The 21,669-nt window shown below is 40.9% G+C and overlaps 1 protein-coding gene across 1 annotated transcript in view; it reads right to left on the bottom strand.

The window, feature by feature from the left end:
• Window positions 1-21,454, bottom strand: part of RPS6KA5 (ribosomal protein S6 kinase A5) — a 204,621-nt gene extending 183,167 nt beyond the window's left edge. The window contains exon 1 of the mRNA XM_036882248.2: window positions 20,320-21,454. Within this exon, the coding sequence (XP_036738143.2) occupies window positions 20,320-20,422 (103 nt within the window). The 5' untranslated portion in view covers window positions 20,423-21,454. The remainder of the gene's footprint in view (window positions 1-20,319) is intronic.
• Between the last annotated feature and the right edge of the window lie 215 nt (window positions 21,455-21,669).

Here is a 21,669-nt window from a genome sequence, read left to right as displayed (position 1 = left end):
AGTAACAGCACCAGGGCAGTTGATGTTTCTGCGTTACAGGGCAGTTGAACGCATAGTAAAGCACCTGCCTGAATTATACTGCTAGTAAAAGCAGTCAGAATCCAGTGGTAATACAGTCAATCTCATGCTCTGCTTCCAAGGATCAGTGGTTTGTTCCAATAATCTTCTTGGATGACTTATAGGTGACACTGTTTAGTATCTTCTCAAAATGTTCACCTGAAATTAAAGTGCTCCCAAAGAAATGATTCCACAATTCTAGTTTCCTGTGACTTTCTTAGTATTTCTTTTGACAGAACAAAAATGATCAAAAGATAGCATGGTACAGTTCAAAAAATTTTCATATTTTTTGAAAAGCAAAACTAAAGAAAATGATTTTTCAATTAAAAAAACTGCCTATACCTTATGGCACACAAATATCAGATGACTATCCATTCTGTGTTCCCTTTTCTGTTTTATTACTTATTAATTTCAGAATATGGCAAACTAACAATGTAGGTTCTGGTTCTAAACAAATTTATTTACAGAGGCAAATTTCCCTTCTGATCTGTACATCAGTAAATCAATGAGGTACATGTTGACTGATGCCTACTGTTTATAACAATATCTTTCCACAGAGAATTCTGGATGATTTCAGGGTTTTTTCTAATCCTGTGAACTACAAAAAAATGTTTATATATACACCTCTTATTTAACCGTCCAAAATGTTATCTAATTTTTGTGTCTACTAATCATGACCCAAAATACCAGATAGAGTATTATAAATAACAAATGGGTTAAATAGATACCTTGGTCTGAGAAGAAATAGCTCTCATTTTAAAAAAATGTTTATGTTATGAATACTTGGGTAGAAAAAAAAACCCCAATTTCTATCAATAGAATATTTAATAGTTACTATGTAAACAGCCTGAATTTTCAAACATCCAGTTTTCTTTGGGATATATACCTATATCGTCAAATTCTTTATTCAAAACCAGTTACAGAAAAAGCACAGGCCAGATATTTACAAGGCACTAAGTGAGCATTAACTCAGTGGCAATTACTGAGCAGATGACAGGATTCTGGCACACCTACACCAAAGCCAATCAGGTGAATTCAGCACTGTATATGTAAGAATTCAAGTTTGTTTTTCCATATGTAGAATTTTAGCCATGTGGCACATAAAATATGTCTCATATTAGCAAAAAGGTAGAAAGGCACTTATACATTAAAATGATCCATTTAAAACAATAATTTTGCAGAACCTTTTCATAGAGACTCTTAAAAAAACCATGAATCATTTCAGATTCTAGGGTTTTAGCCAGTCAACAACAATATTAGAGGCAAGAAAAGGTATATATGAAAATCATTTCAATTTTTAAAAATAGATCAATTAACATTATAAGCTCTATGGGAAAAAGTGGTCATCTTACTACCTTAAACTCCAATATTATTATAATATAAACCTATTAATATTCAAATTTTCTACTTATCTTCTTTTAAAACTGAAGATCAATATGATAAAATATATTCATAATCCCCATAGCTGAGAGAGGTGAATTCATCAACCGTTTCTTTTCTGCTTTAAGTAAATAAATCCATTTAGTGGGTACCTACTATGTATCACAAAAACAAACAGGTATTTTGCTGGTTTAAACACATTTACAATTTGATGGGGAGAAGGGAAACAAACAATATATAACTACAATGCAATATAACAAATATAACTAGAAGTAAAAGTACTTAGGAACACAAAGTAGCAAATATCTGAGCATAGAAATTGAAAACTATCAAGAAGACTTCAAAGAAGAGAAGATGTTAACGTCTGAGTGCTTAAAAGTACAGAGAAACTTCTGGGTTAGGATAATGAATGCTGACCAATTTCAAATCTTTCTGTTCACCCTCAAAAAAAATATCATAAAACCAACAAAGAAAGGAAATAATACCACATATGACCCATTCTTTTGGCAGTACTAGGAGAAAGAATTCTACAACCTTCACATGACCTGTAATAGAAAAACAGACCAAATTCCAACAGAGCTCCCACACCACCCAACAGCAAGTCTGCAGGATTGGAGAGGGGTAGGGGGAGACACTCAAGAACAATTGATACACAGAGGCACCAAGAACTTAGGCAAAGCAAGAAAACTCACCCCCAGAATAGGTCCAACAATAAAGTAAAAATTCTGCACACAGGTAAGGACCTATATGCTAAAGCATTGGTTAGGACAGAAGCTTGGGGGACAGTGGGAGTGGATGGAAATGGCAGCCTTGGAGAAGCACAGCTTTTGAGGGCAAACCAGAGAGACAGAAAGGGATGTACCACTGGAAACATGGCAGTGAAGAGAAAGAAGAGGGTAAGAGGGAAAAATTAGGGATCCCAGAGAAAGGAAAGAGAAACAACATTCCCCCCCTCTCCCAACACAACCTGTAAAAGAAAGTGCACAGAGGAGGGTGCTATAGAACTCTCTAAGTAGGGAATGAGCAGATATAAAAAAAAAAAAAAAAAGCAGGCCACAGACACAGAAAAACCACTGTGCAAATCAGAAAGTGCTAATAAAAGCATTTCAGCTGATGAATCTCTCCCCTTCTTTTTGAAAAGCCACAAAGCTAAAGAAAACAGGAACACAACACTCCAAACTGAATTTAAAAACTTCAAACAAGCATTTGGGATAAGAAAAACAAATTCTGAAGCAGAAATACAAACAGATATGAGCAAACCACCAAACAAAAAAAGGAAGAAATGCAACAAGAGCTGACTTAACTCAGAGAAGAAACAGAAAAAAGTACACATTTCCCAGTCGGACTGTGAGGCATGCATCTCTCCACAATGAAGCACAAGGAAAGGAAAGGAATTCACCTGCAAAGGGATGGGCACAGTCACGGCACAACTTGAAGACTGGTGAACTACCCACAGTCCCCTTTGGCAGGCAGGTAGGGCGGGATCACTGAGGATGCTGAGGGACCAGGTAAGGCCTACTGATTTCATCTTCAAAGGTGGGGAGGCAGGATGTCTTCAAGGAAGAAGAGATTGTGTTTTGGCTTCTGATAAACTCAATTTAGAACTCAAGCTCTACTATTCCTAAAGATGTGCTGAGCAATTATTTTTAACCCCTCTAAGCTCCTTATTTCTAATCTGTGAGTGGATGAAAGGATGGACGGACAGACAGACAAGTAGACAGTCACACACAAGCAATTGTACTTGTCTGAGGCTGGGCTCCTCCCAGAACAGAACATCACAAAAGGACTTGTATTCAGGAGATTTAACTGGTAGAGGAAACCAAGGAGGGTGAGCCTGGAAAGAAGCCTGAGCCAGTAACAGGGGTCCCTTACTGCGCTGTTCAGTGCTGTGGGCAACTGGAGCTCAATCTTGCTAGGACTTTGAGGAATGACTGGAAAGCTCTTAGAATTGTCTGTGCAAAGACAGAGAAGCATTTTTCCATTGGCTCCTAACCAGTCTAGTTAAGGGTTGACCCCATTAATGTCCAGGCACTTCCAAGCTGAACATGCCTTTGTGCCCCCCAACCTGCATCTCCTGCTGGGTGGGCCTGGAGAAGCCCTGGAGCAGGGAAAAAAGAAAAAAAAAATAAGTACAGTGACCACACTTGAGACAACATTTGAGGGGAAAGTGAGTCAAAGCCTGTATGAAAGAGTGAATATAATATAATATAAGGAGGTGGTGTTTTTGCGGCAACTGGTGGAATATGGCTCAAATCCCCTTCCACCCCAGTCACTGAATATACAAGCATCAAACACGCTGGGGACCTACACTTACATAACATTATATGCCAATTATATCACAGTTAAGCTGGAAAAAATGTAAACTGAGTCTTCAAGGAAGAGCTAATAAGCATTGCTACTACATAATGGTAACAGGGAGGAGCTTCTCCTGAACTCCAGGGATTTCCTAGGATGTCTGTTGTCGCCACCGTGGCTGGTGAACGATGCTGAAGAGGCATTTGGAGCAACCACAGTCCTAGAAGGACAAAGCAGCTGAAGGCTCAGACCCCTCAGAGCAAAGGTCTTAATCCTACAAGTCAAGTGACATCCTGGTCAGTTGCCACAGATCTCCGTGGGTCAAGACACCCTGAATGCCATTCCAACCCATTATGGTAATTATATCCACCTTGCCCCTGATGGTAAGTACCACCCACCTGGCCTTTGTTATTCCAGAACCCTATAATTTCTGTCGATACTGGGGAACCCAGTTCCATGGAATTCCCTATTAGCCCCACCCAGCCTGTTTCCCCTCACCAGAGCATTCTGTATTAACTTGGTGAGTCAAGTGTTTTCTTTGGACCCACCCAAAGAACATGGTCAGATAATATATTCTCCAGCCTCACAAAATATATCCATTTTAAAATCCTTTCTTCTCAGAGACTTCTGACCTTGATGCTCTGCCCAAGCAGTTCTTGAATATTTATCTAATTTACTGTAGGTCATATTCATGTCCAAGCTTCAAGAAACCACCCCAGTAGAATATTAGGACCAGGTTACTCGGATATTAAATCCTGAGTTATGAATAGCACTTCCATGTTAATAAATTCTCCTTTTCCAGCCTAATTCTGCCACTCCTGGCCAATGCCTTCAAGATCCACTCCCCCACATGCTCCTCCTATTCCTGTGCTACACATTAGCCAGATCCTGGAATTATTTTCCTGAGTATTTTCTCCCAGACAAAGAACAGCCCTGATAAGATTATGCTGAGATTGCATGGAGCTCTTCCAGGGGCAACAGGGGTGAGGGGTCAGAGCACACTCTCTGCAGAAGACATGCATCATCTTGGGAGGCATGAATCTCAACAGGATCTTTGCATGGTCTCTAGAATGGAAAGGCTGCTCTCTTCTAATAAGGCATTGATTCTGACCATCCAGAGGATCAGGGAAATTCAGGGAAACTCAGATGGAAACAGCCCCCCAGATGTTCCCATCTGAGATCTCTTGGTCCTACTTTTTCCATATTAGGGCCCTGAACACCTGTCAAGGGTGTATAGGAGAAGCAGAACCACTATGAATGATATAGAATGAGGGACTTGTACAGAGGTTTGACCTCACAAATATGGGAGTTAAAAAGTCTATATAAGACTGCTGCTTCTGCATCTGGAGCTGAGCCTGAAGACAGCAGAGCAAGTGGAAAGGAAAGCTGGACATGGAGTGGGAAGGAGCAAGTACAGAATGGAATCCCAAAGACAAGCTGGAACTCATGATACAAAAAAGAACCCATGTCTCTTATTCTCTTCATTCCTCCACCTTCAGTGATGCAGGTAACTGCAGAAAAGCTGCACACACTAGCCCAGGATTCTAAGCAGCTGATGGAGGTGATCCAACAGGAACTGAAAGAGCTGCAGGCCTGCCTAAAGCTCCATGCCCACAATACGACACAGATCTGCCACAACGCATCGAAGCTGCAACAGTGCCTAGTACCAACCTTCCTATGTAAAAGAAAAATGGCTGCTGCTCCACTTCTGCCTTTAAATACTACTCAAAATATCTCCTGTGGCCAGTGCTAACCCACCCCAGAAGGGAGTTCTGGGAAACATAATTCCAGTTTGGCTCAGTTGACATAGTACAAACCCACCAAAGAAGGTATACAGGTCTACCACCCTTAAGATTAAATTCTGCACCTGCTTTTTTAGCATCACCTGTCCTGTGGCTGCAGGCAATGAGGATCTTTTCATTTTCAAATGGGCCACAGAGGCCCTCTTTTTACAGCGTGCACTCCTTGATAACTGGCTGACCTACATCTGTCATTCTCTTGTTTTCAAAGTGTACAAAAGTAAAAGAGGTCAGTCAACTTCAGAATACTCATAATTGCCATTGTCCCCATACCACTCAAATCCCAGAGCTATGGCACAACCAAACACTTCACCTTTTAGTGCTAGTCCCAATCCCCTGCAGGTGACAGCCTCAGTAATCGTTCTGTCACACGTGCCAGGGGTTATCACCACCTACTACCCCCACCAGCAATGGTGTCCTCACTGCAGTCTTACCTGTGGGCGATGGAAAGCATAACTCCAACATCCCGTCTGAGGTATGCTGTCTAGAGCCACTTCAGGCACAAACTGTCTGAGCTGGGACTCATGTGCAAGTGGTTTATTTGGAAGGTAATCCCAGGGAGAAGGACAAACTCAAGAGCAGGAACTAGGGAGGCAGGAAAAGCCAATCTAAGGATGCATTATCATCTCAATCTAATCTGGACCTTTCAAAGAAGGCATGGACTGTCTCTCAGAATTTCCCATTCTTGGTTCAATTCAGAGAAGCATTTATTATCAGCTTCCATACTCCATTACCGAGGGCTGCCTTGGTCGGGTATTAACACCCTGCACTTCGGGGATATGCATTTGTGCCTGCTAAGACAGCTCTCACCTGGGTCCTAAACCTTGGAGTAGGACTCCTGGGGCAGAAAGTGAAACATGCAGCATGCAGGCTGAAAATTAGATGCCATTAAATCACGTGAGTTGAAGCCCATGCAGAACTGTTTGCCACTGCCACGCTGGACTTCAGACGGAGGCAGGGAGGATACAAGCTTGTGCAGCAGAGGAGTCCGCTACAACACTAATCCAAGAATTAAATGCTTGGCAGAGTACCTAACTCACAAAGCTCAGCAAATGACATTATTATCATTAGGTCAGATGCTGACCCACGACTGTAGTAGTGGGTAGAGGGAATGAGTAACAGATACAGGAGATAGTTGACTTACAACTGACACAACTGGGAGAACAAATGGCTGGGCAGGGAGGATGTCAGGTGGAGGAAGAAGTCCAAGATGTTTTTCACTAGGGCCCTGGCTGGCTGGAGAATGACAAAGCCACTAAATAAAACATGGAAAGCTGAAGGAAGAAGCATTATTCAGCTTGAGTGTGTAAGATACCTTTGGCCTATCCAAATGTTTCATGTTCAATAAGCAGGTAGAAGTAACCAGAAAGAGAGATAAGAGACTCCAGAAGAGATCTAAGCTGAGCACAGGCTTGGATGGTAGTTCAAGCCATGATATTTGATTTCCCAGTAAGAGCGTGCATGGTTGGTTACAAGAAAAGAGGGCTGACAACGGGTTACCAATATGTAAGAGACAAGTAGAGGGATGGAGGTTAGTGAGAGGGAGATGGGGCAGTCCGACAGAGAACAAGAGGAAGAGTCCAGGCTGCTGTGTGAAGGGAGCAGAGTGGCCACTCGCCAACACTAACTGCCCTGGAGAACGTGAGTAAAACCAGACAGATGTTTCCAGCAGATTAGACACACAGGGAAACATCAGCAACTTTAGAGAGAAAAGTTTCTGCGCAGTGACTGAGATGGAAGGCCGATGTTACAGCATATCAAAGAGTGAATGGGAGATAAAGAGGTAAGAAACAGCTGTATAAACTGCTCTTTCAAAAACTGGTGAAAAAGGGAAGGACAGCAAAAACCAGACGGCCAAAGGGTTTTGTCTTGTTTTGTTTTTAACAAGACAATACCACATGTGTTTGTGGGAAGCAGAGTCAAGGATCAGGGAAAGGGGAGAAAAAAATGGAGTAAATTCTCAAAGGAAGTGGAAGATTTCAAAAAGAGGTTAAGCATAATCTGACTCAATCACCTTTATTTAATATGCTTGGATTTGTTTTTAATGTATCAACTAGGAAATAGTTAGCATCTAATTTACTGAGACCAACTTAACTGGATGTAAAATAACTTTTCTTGTAAAACCTTACCTTCTCTTACTCAACATTACAAAAACAAACTTCCTGGACTAATTTAGTTTCAGTCAAAAGGTGACAATTGTATGCAGTGAGAAAAAATATTTCTCTGCTATTTTAGTTTTATTTCTTTTTGTCAGAGGGAAATAAATTATTTATAAAACATTTATCAGATAAGCTCTTATTTAGGGAGTGTCCAGAATAATTTTGACAACACACACATAACTCTGAAATTTAAATCTTTAACCCGTCTGTAGGGTCCAATTAGCTCAATTCTAGAGAATATATGAGCTCAAAAAATAAGCTAATAGCTAGCACACTAGGTTCCTTTTAACTGCCAGGTGGTAAGCTATTCTGAATCTGTTTAGATTTGTGGTTGAGCCTCAAACCATGTCTCTGGACAGCATTCTGCTAGAGACAGAACAGTTATATTTAATATCTATGTACTTAAAAACAATGCTGCCCACTTTTCTCTTATTGCTGGACTCACTTAACCTGAAGACTCACTGTACTTTTTATGTATAAAACAGCAATGTTTACCTATCCAACTGATTTTGGAATTACACGATTGAGCCAACATGAAAACTGAGTCAATAAGAAAACAAGTGTGTATAAAGCAGTAACAAACAGCCTTTTTTTCCCAATATGTGTACCAAATAAATTTAACTTAGGAGAACTGATCTAAATATAAAACACTTCAAAAAGAAGAAAAAGAACATTATGCTTACTAAGAATTTTGGCATGATCCACAGAACATGTTCAGGGAACTGACCTCTGTGGAAAGTACACAGCATTTAAATGGCTATGCTTGAAAACCTCTTTCCGTAAGTTGGTCTACAACATTCTATGACTTTTCATCTTATAGAGCATCTAAATTGTGTCAACTTTTTGTGTTTTTCTAGCTCTAATAATTTGTTCAGAAACAGAACAACAATTTTTTAAAACAAAGAAGCTATTTTTCTCTTCTTGAACAGAGAATTGCCTTTTCTTCACAATTCATACAGAGGGGGGAAAAAAATCCATGAGTGCAAAACTCCTGTATATTTACATTCACCTGCACCCTCTCCTTCTTCCCTCCTGTTATAATAGAAGCAATGTGCGTTCTCCTATCAGAGGCCAATATGCCCCCTGCCCCCCAAGTCCTCCTTCTCAGGGACCTTGATGCCATCAAGTTATCCCTTCTAAGCTGTGTAGTTTCAGTCTCAATCTCTCTGTCTCTATCTCTTAATGGATTCAAACTAGTGATATTTAAGCATGTTCTAACGTCGCTTATCTTAAAACAGCAAAAAAATAACAACTCCCTCCTATCCCCCAACCGTTTCTGAAACCCACAGTCCTCTCTGGCTAAATCTCTCTTTAACACCCTCCAGGACCAATCCTCTCAAAAGTTGTTTTCACTTGCATCCAGTCCTCAGATCTGGCTTCTCTCACTAAATCGCCACCATACTTGCTCTTGTAAGGTCATTAGCAGATCAGTAGGATCTGACACACCCCTTGAAATAGCTTTTCTCCTTGGCTTCCATAACAGCACAATGTTCCTAGGTTTTCTCCTCATTGTTCTCCAAGCTGTAACCTTTCTTGGCAACTCCTTTTCTATCTATCCTTACATTTTGGAGTTTTTCAGGGTTTAGTTCTTAGTCGTCTTTGTCTCTGCATTCTACAGTCTCTCCTAAAATGATCTCACCTACACCTGGGCTTTAAATATCATTTAAATGCCAATGATGCTAGCATTTTTACCCACAATGCAGACATTTTTGCTGAGCTCCAGGCTCTTATCCCACTGATGAATTAAAGCACAGTGGTTTAGATGGGCCTTGGGGCCAGACTGCTTGGGTTTCGAAACCAGTAGTTTACTTACTTTGGGGTAGATCTGAGGAAGTCGATCTAAGACTCAGTTTCCCCATCTGTAATATTGGAATACTAGGAACAGTACGCACTTTGTAAGGTTACTGTGCGGATTAAATGAGTTGATGAACTGACCTACTATGTAGCACATAGCAAGCTTTCATTATCCATGATTACCACTACCACATATGTCCATTAGTGTATGTCAAAGGCATCTCAAACTTAGTTTGATTTGTATAAAACTGGATCCTACTTTTTCTGCCCACCTTGTATCTATCATCCATGGTTCACCACCTATGAATTCTAAGGCACATTCTAAGATAACCCTTATGACCCTTTGCAAGATCTCCTCCCCTTCAGTGAGTAAATATGATGAGACATCACTCTTGTGATAAAGGGAATTAAGGTCCCAAATCAGCTGACCTAATGGTGATGATTATCTAGGGAGGCCTGACCTAATCACAAAAGGTCAGAGATCAGAGAGTAAGATCACACAAAGCATGGGAAGCATTTGATTCACCTTTGCTGGTGAAGCCAAATGAAAAGGCATGCAGATGGCCTCTCTGAGCTGTTGGAGCAAAGAAACTGGGACCTTAGGCCAATGATTATAGGAACTAAAAATCTGTGAAGTGCATTTTTAAGCTCACTCAAGTGGAGCTTGAAGTAGATTTTTACCCAGAGCTTCCAGATAAGAACTCAGTCTGGTTACCACCTTGATTTCAGCCATGCTGTGAGGGCTTTTAACTTACCAAACAGCTATGGGACTCATTTTTTACAATGCAAAACTAATCTCAATAAAATCCTTCAAAGGCATCACACTGCACTCCTTATAATACCAGAGCACCTTATCGTAACCTATGAAACCCTGCACGAAATGGCCCTGGCTACCTTTTCAGCCCTGTTTCCCACATCTCTCCTGCTTGGATATGATGCTCAAGCCACAGGCCTTTCCTACAGTCACCCCGGTGTGCTTAAGCCATTTCCTGATTCAGGACCATCTCTGTCAATCACTTCCTTTGGCAGAAATGCTTTTCCCCCAACTCATCAGACCACAATAACCAGGGCCACAGCCTGCCCACTGCTACTTCACAGAAGCCTTCCCTCGCCCCTCACATGATGCCAGTCTCTCTGTTAGACTCACAGAACCCTGTACTTCAAAGAGTTTATCACCACTGCACTCATAAGGTTAGTTGTGTGATTATGTATCTAAGGTCTTTCTCTTAGGCACAGTACACTGAGGGTAGGAGCCATAATTTGTCCCTTGCTAAAACCCAGTATCCAGTATGGGGCCAGGCACAGAGTAAGAATTCAACAAGTTCTTAATTGATGAATAAAACTGTGGCTGTTCTGCCCAACTTATGCATGGCCAAATTAGGTCAAAGGTGTAAGTCTGATTTGTGTGGGCCCCATTAGATTTGTCCTAATTAGCCCTAATTATGATGTTTCCTTACAAACAAACGACACTGGTATAAAAGAAGAACAATGGCAAATTCATGGGAAAGGGTTGTTGCAAATCTGCTGCTAAGATTCAGTGTCCATGCCCTCTTTAAGGCAGCATCATAGTTAGATATCAAGTGCAATAATGCCCTTATTACATATTTTTAATAGTTCTTCCTTTAGGAAATATATATAATTCCACTTTAGTATTGATGTGGTTAGAGGACAGAGCGCTTCAGTTAACTGAATTTTCCAGTTAACAATGGGATATTCCACTAATTTACAAAACTGCCTGGTACTGGAAGACAGCCCTGTGCATGATCTACACCTTTTTGCCAACAGAATTCATTCTAAAAGTATGCCTCTATTTTATTGATTTCTCATTATGTATTTTTTTTAAATCAAAAGCTCTACTAATCATAAACCTTACTTTTTTCATTGTAGGAGAAATGTAAAAATAGTAACACTGTAAGACATAGATTTTATTTAAGAAGCAAAACACTGGATAGAAAGTCAAATATCTTTCCAGACTGTCCATATTATTTATGGACTACACATATGTGTTTGCATATAATGTATTTAATTATAGGGTTACCTAATTCCTGCCTTAGTCCAGAAAAGATTTAAGGCAAATTACTTGGATTAACTAAAGGGTAAGAAAAGAAGAAAGATAAGGGCCATAAAATGACACCAGGAAAAGGCCCGAGACGCATGTGCCAAACCACAAGTACATGTGGTGCAGGCCTGGCATGAGCAGCTTTCTAGCCACGAACTTGATAAAAGAGGTCGGTTTGTTCAGGGACCTACTTCACAGCATTCCTAAGGAAAACAGAAACAGCTGGTCAAAAGCAGCTCAGCCAGGCGTGGTACTAAGATCAGAAAGGAATGTCTTCTTGGGAATTCCTTAGAGAGTACACCATTCGACTTCTACTAAGAACAACACTTGTTACCGTTTTCTACTAAAATACTCGTTTAAAGAACTGACTGCTTCACATTGCTGTCATCCTCAAGTTACCCAGGCATCTGGCAAAATAATCTCTTGGCTCATTCAATCTTAAGTAAGATGTATTAGTTTCCTATTCCTGCTATAAAGAACTAACATAAACTTCATGGTTTAAGAACATTAACAGTCTGAAGCTGGGGGTCACAGAGCTTAAAATCAAGGAGACAGCAAAGTTGTGTTCCTTTTGGACACTCTAAGAAAGTATCTGTTCCTCAGTTTTTAGAGGCTATCCATGTTCCCTGGTTCATGGCCCCTCCCAGCAATGACATCACTCCAATCCCATATCTCCTTCTCTCCCTCTGCTTCTATCCTTACATCAAACCTCCTGACTCTGACCCTCCTGCCTCTCTAAGAAGGCTGAGATGAAATTGGGCCCACCTGGATAATGCATGATACTCTTCCCACCTCAAGATCTTAACTTAATCACATCTGCAAGGTCTGTTTGCCACGTAATTCCCAGGTTTCAGGGTTAGGACATGGACATCTTGGAGGGGTGTCTGTATTCAGCCTACCACACAAGACTCCATCATTTACCTGTTTGCAGCTACCAAAATTGTAAGAATACTGTCAGAAAATAGCAACGTTAAGGCCAAATCTATGTAATATTAGTAAAGCCACAAATGGAGAACTTTATCAAGATTTTTTAAATCCAAGAGCTAATCATAGAATTCCTTTAAGTACTGAGTTCACCTTCCATATTCCAAATAACATGATATATAAAAATATTTACACAATTTTTTTGTCAGGAACACTGATTCTATAAAAAGAAACACACCACAAAAACTTGAGTTTGAAATAAAATTATTGCAATACCAAGTACTGTACTAAAAATCAGTAACTTCACCTCCCTATTTTCCCTGCAGTCCCAGAGGAGATTGCCTACAGACTATTAAAAAAAGAGAGAGAGCCAACTCACTCACAACCTTAGGAAGGAATCGAGTCCAGAGAACTTAAATGATTTTTGGAGGAATAACTATAATTGAACCCAGAAGGACATTGCTAGACACAAATATAATGTGTCTACTTGGGACCCTATTCATTTTCCCTGGCAAATGAGAGGAATGTAAGAGTGCTCACCTTTCAGGTACATAGAGAGATCTGTAAATCATTATGGGGCCTCAAAGTAGATAACTGCGACAAGCCCTCCCTCCCACTGCATTTTGGCAATCACATCTCTCAGCAGTGTACTTAATTGTGAAGCTTCAGTCAACACATGATGTTATTAGATTTTTCCCTGAGGAGTTTTCACCAAGCATCAGCTTCTATTTCACAGGAAGAATTCAATCCTGCCCACCAAACCATTATGTCTCCAGGAAGCTGAGGTTTCAAGATTCTTTCTTGCTTTGGAGTAGAGGTTAATGTTGGGTCTGACAGGACAGACTTGCTACTTGAGAAGGCTTTTGCTCCTAAAGAGTGCAAATACAAAATGTACCAACTCCTCCTTGACGTAAGGGCTGAGATGTTGCCTCCTTTGCCTAAAAAGATCATTTTCTTAAAAAAGATCATTTTAGGGAAAACTCGTGGAAAGTTAAGAAGGATTTTTTTTTTCCTTAGGCCTAGACTCCAGGGAATTAAGTTAGGGAACTATCAGTAACCTAGTTTTATTTTTAACCTTCCCAATGTATCATATAACACCAAAGGTACAGCACAAGTTCTGCCTACTCTTCTCAAGGTGAGAAAGGTGTGAAAAAATGGGGGAAAGCACTATAAAAAATATATGCACAAACATAAATATATATTTATGCATGTATAATATAAAAAGGAGAGTAGCACTGTTTGCACAGATAACTAAGATGGTCATTGAAATATGTCAAAGTGTCGTCCTATAGGTAATCATTATGTTCCTATAGAGATAATTATAATTTAATCATTACAAATGGAATCATACTCAAAAAGCATCAGGGAATTGTTGGTTTTTTTCAATGGGATTCAGTCATGAATCATTTGGTAAAACAAAATTATCTTTTAAATTAAATCCTGACTTGTCTATGCCAACATTTCCATAGATATTCCATAGAACACCAGCTTAATGTTGGTAAGTACTTTGGATATAACTCAGGCCAACACTTTTACTTTATGGATAAGAATAGGCTCAGAAAGGTGAAATGATATATCCCATATATTACCAAAGGATAATACACCATGACCAAGAGGGATGTATCCCAGGAAGGCAAGATTGGATTAACACCCACCTCCAAATTAATTAATGTAATAAACCAATAAAACCAAAAACAAAAACCACATGATCATCTCCATAGACGCAGAAAATGCATTTGGCAAAAGCCAATGCCTTTTCATGATAAAACACTGAAACTAGGAAAAGAAGGGAACTTCCTCAACCTCATAAAGGGCATCTACGAAAAATCCACACGTACTCTCATACATAATGGTGAAAGACTAAAGCTTTCCCCCTAACATCAGAAATAATACAAGGATGTGTGCTCCCACCAATTATATTGAACATTGTGCTGAAGGTTCTAGCCAGGGCAGCTATGCAAGAAAATTAAATAAAGGGCATGCATATTGGAAAGGAAGAAGTAAGACTATCTCTATTTGCAGATGGAATGATTTTATAAATAGAAAATCCTAAGACATCCACTAAAAAAACTATTACAATACACTAGTTCAGCAAGGTTTCAGTATATATTGCATATAAGATCAATATACAAAAAAAAGCTATATCTACATATACTTAAAATCAACAATCCAAAAATTAAATTAGGAAAATAATTCCTTTTACCATAGCATCAAAAAGAATAAAACACTTAGGAATAAATTTAACAAAGACATGAAAACTTACACTCTGAAAACTACAAAACGTTGCTGAAGAAATGGAAGATCTAAATAAATGGAAAAACATTCCATGTTCATGGATCACAAGTTTTAATATGCTAAGATGGAAACACTCCCAAAATTGATGTATGGATTCAACTCAATCCCCACTAGAACTGCAGATGGATTTTTTGCAGAAATTGGAAAGCTAACCCTACAATTCATATGGAAATTCAAGGGATCCAGAGCAGACAAAGCAATCTCAAAAAAGAACAAGGTTGGAGGACCCACATTTCCCAACTTCAAAACTTACTAAAAAGTTACAGTAGTCAAAACATAGTGTGGTACTGGCATAAGGACAGACATAAAAATTAGTGGAATCAAACTGAGAGTCCAGAAATAAACCCATACATTTATGGTCAATTGATTTTCTGTGAGGGTACCAAGACAATAAAAGGGGGAAAGAACAGTCTTCCAACAAATGGATCAAAAACCTACATGTAAAGGTAAAACCATAAAACTCTTAGAAAAGGCATAAGTCTTCTTGACCTTGGATTAGCCAATGATTTCTTAGATACAATGCCAAAACCACAAGAAACAAGAGAAACAAAAGATAACCTGGACCTCATCAAAATGAAAAGACTTGTACTTCTAAGGATATCATCAAAAATAACCCAAAAAGATAACCCACTTTATGAGGGAAAATATTTGCAAATCATATATTGATATCGATAGGGGTCCTATACCTAGAATATGTAAAGAACTCTCACACCTCATAATAAAAAGACAAATTAAATAAAAAATGGGCAAAGGATCTGAACAGACATTTCTCCAGTCATGCACAAATGGCCCGGCAGCACAGGAAAGATGCTCACATCATTAGTCATTAGGGAAACACAAATCAAAACCACAGTGAGATGCCACCTCACACTCAGGATGGCTATAAGCAAAATGACAGGCAATAACAAGTGTCGAAGAGGATGTGGAGAAATTAGAACCTTTGTGCATTGCTGGTGGGACTGTAAAGTGTTGCAGCCACTCTGGAAAATTTACAAAGTTAAACATAGAACTACCATGTGATCCAGTTTTACTCTTAGATTTTACTCTTAGTATCTACCCAAGATAGGTGAAAACATAGATCCACACAAAACTTGTACATATATGTACATAGCAGCATGAGTCACCATAGCCAAAAGGTGAAAATAACCCAAATGTCAATCAACTGATGAATAGATAAATGAAATATGGTATATCCATACAATGGAATACTGTCAATTTAAAAAATGAAGTACTGATAGATGCTACAACATGGATGAATCTTGAAAACACTATGTTCAGTGAAAGAAGCCAGTCATAAAAGGCCATATATTGTGAATTTCCATTATATGAAATGTCCCCAGGCAAATATAGAGACAGCAGAATTAGGGGTTGTCTAGGCCTGGGAATGGGTGATAGAAAGGTACAGTGACTAAATGGTTAAGACATATTTTTAGGGTGATGGAAATGTTTTAAAATTAGAAGTGTAGTGCTGGTTGTATAACACTAAAAATATATTAAATTCATTGAATTGTACACTTAAAACAAGTGGATTTTATGGTACGTAAATTATATCTCCAAAACACTGTTTAACAAAGAAGACTGGCTTCCACCTGGCTCTTTCTCTCTGTTCAATCACTTTCTCTGCGAGAGCCAGCTATCACCTCATGAGGACGTTCAAGCAGCTATAAGGAGAGGTCCAAATGGCAAGGCACTGAAGCATCCTGCCAATAACGTGAGTGAGCTGTCTTGGAGGGGAACTTTCAGCCCCAGACAGGTCTTCAGGTAACTGCAGTCCTGGCCAACATCTTGACTACAACCTCATGAGAGACCCTGAGCTCTCAAGCTCAAGCTAAACTCTCAAGCTAAACAACTCCTGACTTACCCATAAAAACCATGTTGCTGCAGCCACCAAGTTTTGGTGTGATTTGTTATACAACAGATAATGAATACCCCTTTCTTGACCCTCTCCTCAGCGTTAGACTCTCTCTCCTAATGATGGCTATCTAAGGAAATGTCTTCCCAGCAACCCTTCTTCTAAGAGTTTAGTATCCCTCCATGCCCCATCCATGTGTTCACTGCAGTAGCTGTCATGTTAGGAGACCATGATCCCATTCCCTGGCCGTAGCGAAATGATCTGAAAGTGGGCAACTGACCAAAGCCAGGCCAATTAAGTCCTTCCCTGAGATTTTATACCTGCAACTGATAAAAAGGCAGCATCTATCCAGTGCTTGAAGCTATAAGATGTTAAAAACTTGGGGTCTGTCAGCAGCTATGTTATTTCCCATGTGAGAAAAGGTGGACAGCAGTGAGAAAAAAATGAAGGTATCATATAGAGACAAGCAAAGATTCAAGATGGAAAGAGAATCAATGACATAAGTCTCTGGTTCCAGTTATTTTTTTCTGGATGGAAGACCATTTCTATCTTGCATGTAAATCTAAAAATCACTCCATAACAGTATCTTTATGTACTTCTAGTGAGAAGACTATTGCTGCCTTGTAACCCCAGGACCTACACCACACTCAGTGCATAAGAGATAATGAAATATTTATTCACAAATGAATGGGTAAGATAACCCAATATCTTTACAGTAATAACTTCTCTTCTTTTGTTGCTGTTGTTCAAGTTAGATTTATTTGAATCCTAAGACTCCTAACCTCTTCTTTGCTACCTTTATACTCTGTATGTCCCTCTATTATTATACTTACGATAATATATCCTAATTACTTGTTTACACAGCCTCCTCCCCGACTATCAGAGAGCAAGACATTTTCTTAGCCATGTTTGGTGTCATCAGTACCATTTAGCCTAGAATACAGAAGTGTCAAGAAATGTGTTTAACTGATCTAGTCTGTCCTTTACTCTTCATTCTTCAGCTTTTAAAGTCACTGTCATCAATTTATCAACCACTTAACATCTGCAAGATACTGGGAATACAAAAAACTGTTAGAATTGGTCGTGAATTTCCATCCAGCCAATGAATTCATACAACAAATACTTGAGTACAGGGGCTGAAAATGGACAAGGACATGGCATCTGCCCCAAAGGACCTTACAGTCTAGTGCAGACAAGTAAATCGATTATTACAGTACCATGTGTTAAATGCTGCTGAAGACATAATGCAGAGGCTGCTGCTAAGCAGCAGCACAGATCATGGGAGTTTTCACTCCACTTCAGAAGGCAAGACACATGCAGGAAAGGATGATAGCCTAGCAATGTGGCAGAGGCTGAGCAACAAATGAGTGACTTGTTTTCCAAGTTACACTGGATGAATTCACACAGTTTCAGAAAAGGTAACTCTTACGGAGTAATTTTCAGATTAACATGAAACCAACGTTTCCTGAGTCCCTAATGTGCCAAGCAAACTGCTTAGCACTTTTTCAACAGTATTTCATTAAATCTTGTCTGTAGATGAGAAAAGTGAGGCTGAAAGAATGATGTGACTTGCCCAAGTCCACAAAGCTAGTAAGTGGAAGAACTGGAATTTAGAATTAAGTCTTCCAATCCCACGTCCAGGTACACAATGTTACTCCTTCTACCCAACTGGAACCATTTCCATGTCCTTACATGTAACTTTTACTGCCTTTTCATTCATCCTACAGCGTTTAATACTGTTGGGCACAAATGGGCAATCACCAACTGCTGACTTGATACGACCATGTGCTCGTCCACATTTTGAGAAGTGAAGGACCACATAAGATCAAATTACATCCGTGCCTATTATAGCATCATGTGCTGACAGGAATACAGTTGGCTGAAGATGATTAAATCTTTTTAAGTTTTATTTTAACAGTGCTTTTCATCACTATATCGGTCAGTTGTTCCAGTATTCAGCAATAAATCAAATGACTATTCATTTCCTTTGACAGTTAACAGTAGAATGAATCCAGTATAATCTCACCATCCATCAGAAAAATTTCTAAAATGCAAACTTGAAGCTGATGAGTCATACGATTAGTAGAGAAAGGGAAATAGAGCAGTATTTGTTGTTTTCTACAAAACTAGCACTGTTTACAAAACCCAGAAACTGAGCAGTTGGTTTACTGCTAATAACAAGTAGATTGCTCCTTGGTCATTGAGCAAAACACTACTAGTTGCACCACGGTCAATGGCTGAGGAGCATATGACTTCCAGTAGCTTCTGCTGTACAGCATGATTCTACACATATAAATCAGTGAATTGTTATGTAAGATACGAAAAAGAAATTCAAAACCTCCACACCAGAAAGCACCTGACACTGAGCCTGACACAATCAGATATTAATACTGAAAAAATTATTTACTGAATAAATGCTTTAATAACTCTTTGAAAACATCAGCTGTCTATTAAATTGAGACCGAAAAAAATCAAACCAACCAAACCTACACAGGTTATTTTAGGAACTCAAAAAGATCATGGAGTAACTGGTTTAACATACACAATAAATTCACAATGACCAAAAAATGTTGAAATAAGTAAGTATGCATTTGACATCCCTCTTAAATTAAGTCACCACACTGGTATTCAGTGGAATGCTAACCAGTAATCATATGAGAAATAACAAAAACTAAAAGAACAAGTGACAGATCTAACTTTACAATCTGTTCAAAACAGTAACAAGGTGTATGAAGCATACACTTGAAACCTGCTATATAAGCTGTGTCTACATAACAAAATAATATCCCATTATGCCAAAGGATCTGAATCAAAAACCTTAATAAACGCTCACATGAACATTGAATAATGAACAACTCATCTTTAATATGTATTATCAGAAAGGAAAAAGTGCCATACAAGACTGGGATCCACAAATATAAACCCAACTGTACTAATTAGTCCAAACGAACCTTTTCCAAAATGAACAGCCTAGACCCAACATAACGAATTTAAGGAATCTAACAAGTAAAAAGCTTGGGACAACTCTAGGAATCTCAAACATTAAAACGTGAGCGCTTAAGCCGGCTGGTTAGTCGCTTTTACCTAGACCTTTAGATTTACAAAGCCTTCTCTACGGACCTTTCAAAGAAATTCAAGGCCAAGCATAGTATTTCATGACAATTGCAAATAAAAGCACTCGGTCCCTGTAGTCCGATCCCTCTTTATCTCACTAGAGACTGGACTCCTGAAAAGACAGGGACACAACCACCTCTTTCTCTCCTACAGGACCCCAGCACCTTAGGGACCCCAACCGGGACCACCTCTAGGGAAGCAGAGGGGAGAAGCACGCTCCAAAACAAAGCGTCGTTCACCCCATAGTGAGCAAGGCGCACATTTCACACTGGACAGGATGCAGTGACACATGTTATCACTTGTGCGGGAAGGGGGCACAGAGACGTCCTCACAGGCAGTGCCAACAGGCAGCTGCGGGCTGCTGCCCCGGCCCCAACGCCCCGCGCCCGCAGCTCATTCCTGGGCCCCGGAAAAGTTTCGGCCCGCACCCCCTGGGCGCGCCCCCACCTCCCGGGACCCCCGGGCTCCCGCCCGGCCGCGAGGCTCCGCCCCGGGCCCGCCCCCCGCACCCCCTAGCCCGCGCGGGCACCCGCATGCCCTGGGGCCGCGCCCCCGCGCTGGGCCCGGCCAGCAGAGGGCGGGGTCGCTCACCAGTCCGCAGCTCGTGCTTGACAGTGAGGAGCTGCTCTCCCACGGCGCCGCCGTCCCCGCTGGTCCCCGCGGCACCGCCGCCGCTGCCGCCCTCCTCCTCCATCTTCTCCCTTTTCCGAGCCGCTGGGTCCTACGAGGAGATCCGGGAGACGACGGACCCCCGGCCCCTCACCGTTCCCGCTGCAGCCCCAGGAGCCGGGTGCGGCGGCCCCAGAACTCGGACGCAGAAACGAGTCTCTTTCCCGCTCTGGCCGCTCGGCTCGCTTCTCCGCCTCCTCCCCCTTCGGCGGGCACCGCTAGTACCGCGCAACCAAACCGCCCCCCTGCTCCACCGCCTCCTCCTTCAAGCTGCTCCGCCCACAGCCAGCAAGGTAGAGGAGCCATTGGAGCCACCACCACTTATTGGGCACAGGGCGCGCGCATCTGCGACTGCCGGCTCCCATTGGGCAATCCTCCATGATGCCTCAAGAGCCGCCCCGCCCCGCTCCTCAAATTGTTGTTGCTTGGCGGGGAGGAAAGAGAGGGCGGAGCAGGAGAGCCCCGATTGGTAAAACCCGAGGTTTTTCCCCGCCCATTTCCCCGGTGCGCATGCGCAGTTAGGACCTTCCTCTCCCTGACCTCCCCAGAATGGTCACACCCCTTATTCCCCAGCTTGGATCTGTTAGTAAACAGTGTCTAGTAGTCAGGAGGTGCTTGGGGTCTGTGATTGGCTACTGCTGAAAGAGGCGGGGAGGGATGATTGGAACGTTTTGTCCGCCAATCAACATGGACAGAGGAGGGGCCTGGGAGGAAGCGCTTCTGACGCACGTGTTTGTAGAAAAACCGAGGGTCCCAGACTGCGATCCGCGGGTGTGTAACGAACTGGAAGACAACGGGTCTAGTAAAGATGTTACCCTGATGAGCCTTAAACAAGTTAAATGGAGTTTGTGTTTAAATACAGGCAGTACTTGGACACTGCAAAAATTCATATTCCCAGCTCTCAGTAAGGCCTTTTGCATATAACAGACATTTCCATTTTGTGCAAGACACATCCTAGGCACCAAAAGGATACAAAGATTAGTAAACTAGAATACAATCGCTGCCTCTAAGCAGCTTTCAACAAAACGTGAGAAGCAATCTGTGTATATACACAGGAAGCTATAAAACAGAATTTAAAATAAAACAGTCATAGAGAACACACAGATGGCATTAATTATCCTCAGTAGAGGAGCTGGGGGAGACTTTTAGGGCAAGGAGGCATTTGAGATAACCAACTTAAAGGATGGGTGTGGATAAAGTGTAAGTTCCTGTGGTCAGGATTCTCATCTGGCCATGGTTGACTTGCTCACTATACACATATGGGCAATAAGT

Source organism: Manis pentadactyla, chromosome 11 (assembly GCF_030020395.1).
Source record: "Manis pentadactyla isolate mManPen7 chromosome 11, mManPen7.hap1, whole genome shotgun sequence".
NCBI lineage: Eukaryota > Metazoa > Chordata > Mammalia > Pholidota > Manidae > Manis > Manis pentadactyla.
Note: the sequence above shows the minus strand (reverse complement) of the source record. Positions and strands in the feature narration are given on the sequence as shown.